Raw genomic sequence first — 9892 nt, 5'->3', positions numbered from 1 at the left:
CTGCTCCCACTGAAATCTTCAGGGAACAGCTATGCTGGGTGGGACACAGCCAGGGAAACCATTTTAAAAACATCTTCATGTGCTGCATGTTTTGTAAAAAGATCCAACTCTGAGGTTTACAACTTAACACTGCTGTTTTGTTAACATGTCTTATCCTTTTCCTGTATTTACCTTGTCATTAGTTCTGATTACCAAGAAACATGATTTTCTCTTTTGTTGTTGTTTGCTTAAAATTGCTTTGCTGCACAATTTCTTCTCTGGCATCACCATCATCAAGGTCTGCCACCCTACGTAAATGTTAGCATTACCTTGCTTTATGATAACAGCCTGAAGATATTTATTCTGTAATTTTCCTTAGCTGAACAAAAGATTTTTTTGTAGGTTCTTGTTGTGTATGACACAGGATGCAAAACAAAAGGTTGGACTGATGGCTATTTTATTTTACCTATACTTGTAGTAGTAGGCACTGCAGCACATTTTATTATTATTACTGTACTGTTAACTTTCTATAATTAGGGTGTAAGAAAAGACCAGGGGGGTAGGTCGCCATAGTAGAATCATAATCCACAGCCCTCTTGAGACTCCAGCTGCCTACTAGCAGACTGAAAAAATTGGTTTTGCAAGCAGATGGAAAAGCAAGGCTAATAAAAATACTTTCTGGGATTTTCTAACTGCTTCACTGTCAGGATGGTAACAACTGTAGGAAACAGGTGATTCCATGGAGGCTGAAATATCTGGATTTAAACAAAATATTCCTTCCCCAGAGTGACATATCAGATGTCAATGTTCCTTCTGTGCTATGAAATCAAGGATAACTGTATGGTATGGAATAACTCTGAAAACATATGTAACAACAGTTATAACCATTAGTCATTATAACAAAGAACAGTTTAACTATTATTAAACCAACCCAACACCACAAAAGCAATAAGCTTCTCTTGGTCCTTATAAATCAGATATGCCTCAGTTGTTACAGACCTCTAAAGAAAAGCGTTTTCCCAAACCCATTATAGCCCTATAATGATCCAGTTGTGGTTTGAGGAGTTAAAACAATCCCACTTGGCCTTGTGAGCTCTCCAAAACATGCACAAAGATAATGTTGTTTCATTGATTTTTCCATGATTCCCCCTTGGTTCCTCAGCCAATTTCACTGAACCCACGTGATGAACAAATAATAGTTTGACAGTTTAGGAAAATACTCCCTTGAGTCTCTCCAGGTTCCATACCCAGAAGAAATAAAAAGGACCCCTTGGCTCCTAGCAGCCACTAAGAACCGATGACTGGAAATTGTGTTTATGATCTGTTCAGCGACATAGGAGAGGAATATTGTAGCTGTGATGGTCCAGGAATTATGCAAGTGGCAAGACTTTCTTGGGGTATTATCTTTTATTGGATCAACTGTATAGTTGGGATCGAATTAGACAGGATATGAATGTAAGACATTCTTTACTAGGGGCCCTGATGAAGAATGTCTTGCATTCAAAAGTTTGCCTAACTCTATCCCAACTATACAGTTGGTCCAATAAACGATACCACCCTAAGCCTTTCCTCTTGCATAGGAGAAGAGGACAGGGGAAGCATTAGACACTCCCCAAGCAGGTGCCACTGACAAGCTTCAGGTGGCTTCGCAGAGGTCAGTCTCCCTTCTGCAAACAGGGTGGAAGAGTTTCCCTGGGTGGAGGAAAAAAGGTCTGGAGCTTCCCAGACATCGTCTCCTTTAGTTCTGTTTGCTTGACCCTGTTTATGTGTTTGTCTTCTCTGCTTGTTGTCAGCACTCAGCTCTGGACATCTGCACTCCCCAGGATGGGAGTTTCAACAAAGTTTCAGATTTTCACACGGCATCTGTATGTGGGAGCAGAGTAAGGAGCATCTATGCCACCGGTAGCAGATATATCTATATCTAAGATTGCAACCGGTTTGTATTTTCTGAGGTTCTAAGAGGTTTTTTTGTTTAAAAATATACTGTCCTGTAACATAACATACCCAAACCATGCTTATGGGCTTCCAACTTATAAGTTTTTTTTAGATTAATATTGAACAACTCATTGTGTTGTTGCAGTTCTTAAATTGTATGAAATATTGTAAAACCCTGTGCATTTAAAGCAAACACATCTATCCAAAACGTCCTGTTTTGCTGCTGCTTCTCTGAAACTTATTCCAGACCATACACTGTATACTACTTTCTCCTATAACTTCCTCCTATTTCAAATGGTTTCCTGAGATATTAGGCAATCTGAAGCATTATGAACACACCACAGAAATTTGCTCTCTTCCTCTCGTGTATGGTTTCTGGGGAGTAAGGGAGGGATCATATGCACTGGTTCAAAAACAAAACAAACCCAACCAACCAACTGAAAACCAAACAAACAAAAAAACCCAAACCCAGGATCTTTTGTAAACTGTAACAGCTTTCCTTTGCCCTAGAAAGAAATGCTTAAGAAAAACATTAAGATTATATCAGGAAGAAAGCCAAAGTGCCTGGCGTCAACCAGGGCTGCATAATTATCGGACTTCTCTGGATAACAATCAGGTGCTGCTTATAAAATCCTGACACAGGGGCAGAAGGAAAGATGGATTTTTGTACCTCATTGGAAAACAGAGGTGTAGAGTGGGCTGAGGTTTTTAAAATTGGTGTATATTATCTCATTTCTGTGTGTTACAAAGCAAAACAAAAAATGCTTGATAAATGACAGGGAGGTGGCAGTGTCCTTCCTGGGCTGGTGAAGTCCTTCACCTTCCTTTGGAAGGTGGTTAGTTTCACTGGTACTTAGCAGAAGCATCATAGGTGTTGGCCATCCCTTGATGTGAGAAGGATTTCTACCATGGCTCATTGATGGCTCTTGAGGTGACTTAGGAGGGACCACAGAAGTTGCAGGTCTTTCTGTGGGGAAGAATAGGCTGGGGACCAGGATCTCTCTCTTTCTCCTTTGGATATGTCATGGAAAGGCCTGATGGCACCAGGCTTAATTGAAAGCTTCCCTTCAGGATGGGATGGCAGTAACTTCCCAAGCACAAATAAAGTCCTGAACTAGGACAGTGAAATAACAGCTGTGTATTTGGAGATGCCACTTGACACCTTCAGGACCCTAACCCTAGACTATGGCCCTGGGGGTGGTGGGGTGGGTATGGAGAATGAGCTATTTGTGCTTATAGAAACTTTTGTGGAGTCCCCACTTCGCTTACATGCAGCCGCTGGGCGCCTTTGTCCCATGGAGGGATGTGCAGTTCATTGCACGATGAGGAAGAGGGGCCACTTGTTCCTCCCCACCTTGTCCTCTCTGCCTCACTGCCCAGGAGGGCCAGGCTTGCCCCTCTACTGGCCGGGCTACACATTCATATGAAAGTGGGATGGAAACCAGCACGGACAGAGGTGTTACACCCTGTCAAGCACAAACTTTGTAGCCCCGTTGGCTTTTTTAGAGCGGCCGGTCCTTTTTATGGCATGATAATTACTTTGCCCAAGTGGCCAGTCTAACATTTATTGCAGGATCACTAGGCAATCGCATCGCGGGTAACAGGGGACTCGTGTAAGGGCTGGGGGAGGAATCCTGCACTCCAGGTGTCTGGCTGACAACCGCCTCGTGTGTGTGCCTGTGTGCGTCTGACAACCGCCTCCCGTGTGTGTGACAACCCCGTCCTGTGCGCGGGTCTGACAACCACCTCCCGTGTGCATGTGTTGAACAACCACCTCTCATGCATGTGTATGTCTGACAACCACCTCGTGTGTGTGTGTGTGTGGGGGGGGGGGCTGACAACCAGTGTGTGCCCCCGCCGCCCTGTCCTCGAGAGGTGAAAAACAAAGTGGGGCGCTTCGGGCGCAGCCGGAGGCCGTCGGCAGTTTCCGGCCGGCGGCGGCGGCCCCCCACGGGGTTACATAAGGCGGCCCCGCCGGCTCCAGCTTTCTGTGTCCTCACAACACCCCGCGCTTACGCCCTCCCCCCGCCCACCCGCGCGTGACAGCTCTGGGCGAAGGGGCGGGCCGGGCCATTGGCCCCGCCTCCCGAGCGCCTAGGCCTGTCCGTTCCGTTCCCGTCCGGTCCTGTTCTGTTGGGGGCGGGGGGGCTTTACAGCACGTGCTCCAGGCTCGGGGCCTCCAATCCGGTGCGGCCGGGCCCGAGGCGCAGGCGCAGTGCGGGGGCCGGTTGAACAGGGGGGAGGAGGAGGAGGCGGAGCTTTCCCCCCAGACAGTGTTGTGCGCCGGCTGTGGCGCCTCCCCGAGCCGCGCGCTCGGGGGCTCCGCACGCGCGCGGCTGCCATTGGTGCCGCGCGGGGGCGGGGCGGGGCCGCGCGGGGGGGGGGGGCAGCTCGGGCTAGTCCCGGAGTTCTTTAAAGATGGCCGGAGCGGCGGCGGCGGCGCCCGTGTACTGCGTGTGCCGGGAGCCCTACGACGTGAGCCGCTTCATGATCGAGTGCGACATCTGCAAGGACTGGTTCCACGGCAGGTGGGTGCGGGCCGCGCCAGGCCGGCCGCCACAACAATGCCCCCCCCCCTTTTCGCCCCCCCTCCCCGCGCGGCCGTTGGGCAGAAGTTGTTGCCCCCCCTCCCCCGGGCGGGGCCTGGCGGGGGCCGTAGACAAAGGCGCGGCGGGGGGGTTCGGGTGATTGACAGCAGGACGTTTAAATCCCCCCGTGAGCGACAACAACAGCCCGGCGAGCAGGCGCGCGCCCCCTGCCGGCGGCGGGCCGGGCCGGGGCCCCTCGCAGGTGCGGGGGTCGGGCCGGTCCCGTTTCCGCGCCTCGGCCACCTGCCCGGCTCGTGCTGCGAGCCCGGGGCCGTGGCACCTTGCCCTGGGCATGGATCTTCTCACTTCGCCGTGTGGTTTTATCACGCTGGCGAATGGCACCGTCTTCCCTTGGGCTGTGCTCAGCTGTTCAGGGCAAAGGCTGCCTAGAAAAACAAACAAAGTTGGTTGGCACTGTGATTTTTTTTCTTTTGTTTTTTAATTTTTTTATTTTTTTTTAAAATTCTGGTGACTTGCCCTAAGTCTGTGTTAAAGGTTGTTGCCTAAGAAGACAAGCAGTCAGTGTGCTTTAGGCAGTATCTCTTACTAGACAAGCTAAACAGTTGCAAGGAAAAAATGTTTCTTTTTTGGGAAGGTTTTGGGCACATGTGCCCTTCCTCAGGCAGAGGAGGTTGCAGAGATGGTCACATGGCCAGCAAGGTTGTTTGGGTAGATATGATCTCTGTGGTTGGAGCAAAGTTCCCTGGAAGCTCTCAGGCACGAGCACTTTTCATCAGGCGTAGGGAGACTGCTGTTGTAAAATCTCCAAGATCATAAAATACCTCCCAGGTAGGAATGAAAAAGGTGGATGGGGGCACCCTGAAATATAGGCTTTTGAGGTTTCAAGTGTGGGGGGGGAAAAAGATGAAGTTTTGGTTGTCTGTTTAACTGGAGTGGTTTAGCACAACTTTGTTGTTGTTTCCCCCCTGGCGGAGCAGGAGGCAGGTGTTCTCTCCGAGCTGGGTTGTGTTTCAGGAGACTGTTAGCTGCCAAAGGATTATGATGGAAGATGAAGGGACAAAAAAACCTTTCGCTCCTCTTTGCATATAATCTGCTAACAGGGGAAAAAAAGTTACCGGCCCCATGAAGTAACTGTTTCTTTGTCTTGCTGGGCTGATTGGGATACTGGTGGATTAGGGAAAATAGCAAAAAAACCCCGATTTGTAAGTGAAGCTAGAGGCATGACAGCCTTTTATGTCATTTAGTCACACAATGTATGCCCCCTAAAATTAAAATTCAAGCTGTTTGGGGTATGTACTAATGCGGTTACAAATTTCCAAACAGTGTAAGTGATAAATTATAACTTTTTTTTTCTAGTATACAGTAAATTGCAGATCTTTATAATTTCTTGGTTCTGAATATTTACCTTAAATTGGTTACTGGTATACTTTTAAGGTTTGAGTTATTGCATGCAAGAACTGAAGGAATTAAATTTACCTATTTCTGAAAATTTGTAAAGAAGGAAGTGTTGGCTGAGAGCATTGAACCACAGTCTCTGAGCCAACTGGTTGTCTCTGCCCTCTTCGTACCTTTGTCTTTCTGTCGTTAAGGTGGGAATGCTGTGAAGTTAATATCTCTACATTGCTTTGACAGCTTTAAATTTAAGAACATACACAGCAGTTTGTCTGTATTCATGGTGCCCTCACATCCTCTCATGTAACAAAAACCAATAATGTTTAATATTTTAGCAGAAACCCAACCAGACAGATATCTGTAGAAACCCTTTCCTTCTCTTTAAAAGCACTGTAAAAATATTTTCTGCATGGCCAGAAGGTCCCCAAATGTGATATTTCAGACCAAGGTGAGCAGCAAGCAGATCAAAGAAAAGTTATCTCCTTTATTTATTTTTTAATGGAAATGGATCCAACTTGGATGCTTCTGCTGACTGCAGTTGTGCTAGTATAGCTTGGGGAAAGAGAGAATCTCTTGGGAGGTCTGGCCACTTAAAGTTTTATAGGTGATAACCAACAGCTTAACTTCACTCAGAGCCCAGTGGGCAGTTCATGAAGATCCTAACAAAATGTTCTGCTCAGTATGCAAGCTGGTGTGTTTTGCACTGGATTTGAGTCTCCAAGTAGTTTTAAGGTACAACTCTATGCTTAGTGCTGTGTAATAGTCTAACCATTGATTTAAAGCTTCTGTACTAGTGCAAAGGTCTAATTATATTTAAGATGCTGTTTTTAATTGCTGCATGGGAAAACTTCCCCCCAATCTAATCTTTAATATGTTCTCTGGGTGAAGCCAGAAACTGCTCTTTGCAGTCTATCTTGAGGTTCTTGTGTTCATCAGTGTGGCATGTGAGTGCTTTATTGTGGGTGTTGGGTACCTGTACTCCCTTCCCTGTGCGGGTCCAAAGCGACCCAAGTAACTGTCTGTTAAAAGAGGGTGAAAAGCCTTTCTCTTGTCTAAACTATCACTAAAGATTTGACTTCTACATTGCACAAGCCTTTTCTTCTGAAAAAAATTTCTACACTTTTAAAAAGCTGTGTTTGGGTCCAATTTTGATTGATTGGGTGCTTTCGAAAGAATTGGTTTGAGGCAAATGGTCAAATGAATCGAACAAATGTGTTTACCTTTGTAACATTTTATTTCTTTTGGCTACTTTTTCATTTAAAAAACTTCCTTTTTGGTGTCTCTGGTGTATAGTCTTCCTTTATTCCATTTGGCATGCAACAGAGAAACTCCTCTATTTTACCTACTCCTATAACAACATCCAGCTGTTAAATCTCTTCAGTGGCTGTCTACAAGTATTTGAGCTCCTTGACTTTTTTCTCATACCCTTACATACAAACCAGTTGTAGTTCATCCTTATCTTTTTGCCCATGTTGTCTTTTTACTTGTCATTCTACCTGGTGCACTGACTTAACTGCCTCTTCTTTTATTTTCTATGACTTTTTAGTGCAGCAGCTGAGTGCCTGAAACTTCTTTTTGAACTTAATCTGCAGTGTCAGCATCTTCCTCCACATAGTTTTGTAGTTAGTAGGGTCGGAAGGGACCTGAGCAGATCATCAAGTCTGACCCCCTGCCATCGCAGGAAAGAGTACTGGGGTCAGACAGCCCCAGCAAGGTGATTGTCTAGCTTTGTCTTCAAGACCCCCAAGGTAGGAGCCAGCACCACTTTGCTTGGAAGTTGGTTCCAGATCCTAGCTGCCCTGACCGTGAAGTAGTGCCTCCTGGTGTCTAATCTGAATTTACCCTCTGCCAGCTTGTGACTGTTAATTCTAGTCACTTCTGCTAGTGCTCGGGGGAACAGGGACTCCCCCAATGCCTGCTGGTCCCCTCTGACTAGTATCTTTTCTCAAAACACAGTTCTGCAAGGCCTATTCAAGTCCTATCCTTGTCCCTTAAGGTTTGGCCTGTTTTCTCAATGGTGCCTGCCACAACAGCTCTATCTTTGTGTGCGTATGAACAGCATAGGCTTCCCTTGTTCTTCTAGCATCTGGTCACCTGCTGTTGTGGTTCAGTGAGCCATGTGGGAGACCCGGTTCGATTCGTGGAAATGCGTGTAACTATAGCCATTGAGGCACCGAATGTCCAGATTTGGTCTGGCCTTTGGATACCGTCTTAATGGTGTAAAGCAGGGAATAAAAGGTCTGGCCAGTCTCCACTCCTCCATACTCCTGCCAGGCATACGCGTCAAAGGTCCTAGTGACCTCTCATACATAACACAGTGATCCAGAAGGATCAGTGGTTGCATACTACGGTAACTGTTTGTACCTCAGAGGTATAGGTGATAAATTTCTTGGAACACTGAATTCATTTTTTGTCTACATTGTCGCATACATCTCTACTACAATAGAAACAAATGGCTACATTATGCAATATTCCTTTTGGTCTTTTTCCTTTGAGTTTTTTTTGCAGTTGAATAATTGAGAAACTGTATTGGGTATAAAACGAACACAAACAATTTAGTCACAAATGACTAGATTTTAAGTTACTGTGCCTGCTTCTGAGTTTTTTTTCCCTGTTGGTTTGTTTGTTTTTTGCACTTTACTGTTCAAGTTACAGTGAGTCTCACAAACTGGATCATGGGAAACAATTTGTATGTTAGCTTCTATGTGAAGTAAAACTAAAAACCAGTTAGTAATCTTTCATTCAGAAAGAGGTGGAAAGGTGTTCTTAAGCTGACACTGTGTTCTTTGAGCTAAGTGGTTTTCATGGAAAATTTCAGTAGCTGTATTAGAAGGAAAATTACTTGTTGTAAATTGTCCTAAATGGATACAGTTTTTTTGAAAATCCTTGTGTTCTCTTTGCTTTTGATCCTAATAGTATTGTGTGGTGTCTAGTTATCCAAAAAGAGCCTTGGTTACTACCAATTTGGATTACTTCAAAACAGGAGCTGTTTTATGTTTGTTTTGGTGGCTGAATAAATGCAGTTTAATTTTTAACTCTGAGTGAAACCTTTTAGTTAGGCTTGGGGCATATTTTAACGTATAGGTCAATTTCAAAATGAAAGTATCATCTTGAAATGAGTAGGGCTTAAAAAGGTGTGTGTAGGTCCCTGGATTTGGCAAAAACTATGCAGCCCCCATAACCGAATTTAACATTCACCAAAAAACCCCTCACCTTTGCCAAATACTACTTACATCTGGACTTCTGTTTCTTTCGGCTCTAATTTAAATGTTAACATTCATATCTGTTTCAGTTGTTCATGTTTTCACAAGTAGAAGCAGAACAGTGACTGCTTTAAAATAAAAGATTTGAGTACCTTCAACAGGTCCTAATGTAGCAATTTATCTAGGTTACCACTCCAAAATTCTGCCACTTTATTATATCTCTGGTCTTTACCAGGTGCTCTAGTAACATTTTATATGAAACAGGAAGGTGGTTAATATATTCTGTTTACTGAAAGTGCAGAAGCCTATCTCTGTTACCTTAAATTGATATATTTTTTTTTGTTTTTTGGTTTTTTTTTTTTGTTTGTTTAAGGACCAAATTAATAGAGATGCTTCACGTTAACTTTAAAAAAAACAAAACAAAACAAAAAACTTTTATTAAATGGTAACTTTGTCTTGTAGTCCTGAGGATGGATGATATCTGCTTTCAGAGAGAGTAATATATTCTGAGCCATTAATTTTAATGCAATCTTAACCTCAAAACCAGGTTTATTTATTTCTGCGGCCATTAATCTCAAAGTACCTTGATAACTCTTGAGCAGCTTAAAGATGAGGGGTTTTTTTATTTGTGGTTCAGGAGAGAACATACAAGGATTATGATAGTTATTTCACCTGAATTCACTGTCCAGTGTAGGATACTAGTCATCAGAATGCAGGTAGGTATAAGTGTCTGTTTAAAATGACAGGTCCATGTATTGTTTTAGGGCCAGACCTAGTTTTGCATTGGAATGACCTACATATTAGCATTTCAGCATCTAAAATCTAGCATAGGAG

At 44.5% G+C, this 9892-nt stretch overlaps 1 protein-coding gene across 4 annotated transcripts in view; it reads left to right on the top strand.

Annotated features, from left to right (window-relative positions):
- Positions 1–4236: 4236 nt before the first annotated feature.
- KDM7A (lysine demethylase 7A) overlaps positions 4237–9892 on the top strand; it is a 107896-nt gene continuing 102240 nt past the window's right edge. The window contains exon 1 of one of the 4 annotated variants that reach the window (XM_090043275.1): positions 4237–4442. In XM_090043275.1, the coding sequence (XP_089899401.1) occupies positions 4333–4442 (110 nt within the window). In that variant the 5' untranslated portion in view covers positions 4237–4332. Of the gene's footprint in view, positions 4443–4815; positions 4906–5244; positions 5292–9892 lie in introns of those variants that run through there. The other 3 variants (XM_090043276.1, XM_090043277.1, XM_090043279.1) reach the window with 3 other exon arrangements.

The sequence above is a fragment of the Crocodylus siamensis genome, chromosome 4, assembly GCF_052110815.1.
Source record: "Crocodylus siamensis isolate JL-2025a chromosome 4, ASM5211081v1, whole genome shotgun sequence".
NCBI lineage: Eukaryota > Metazoa > Chordata > Crocodylia > Crocodylidae > Crocodylus > Crocodylus siamensis.
This window is presented reverse-complemented; position numbering and strand designations above follow the sequence as displayed.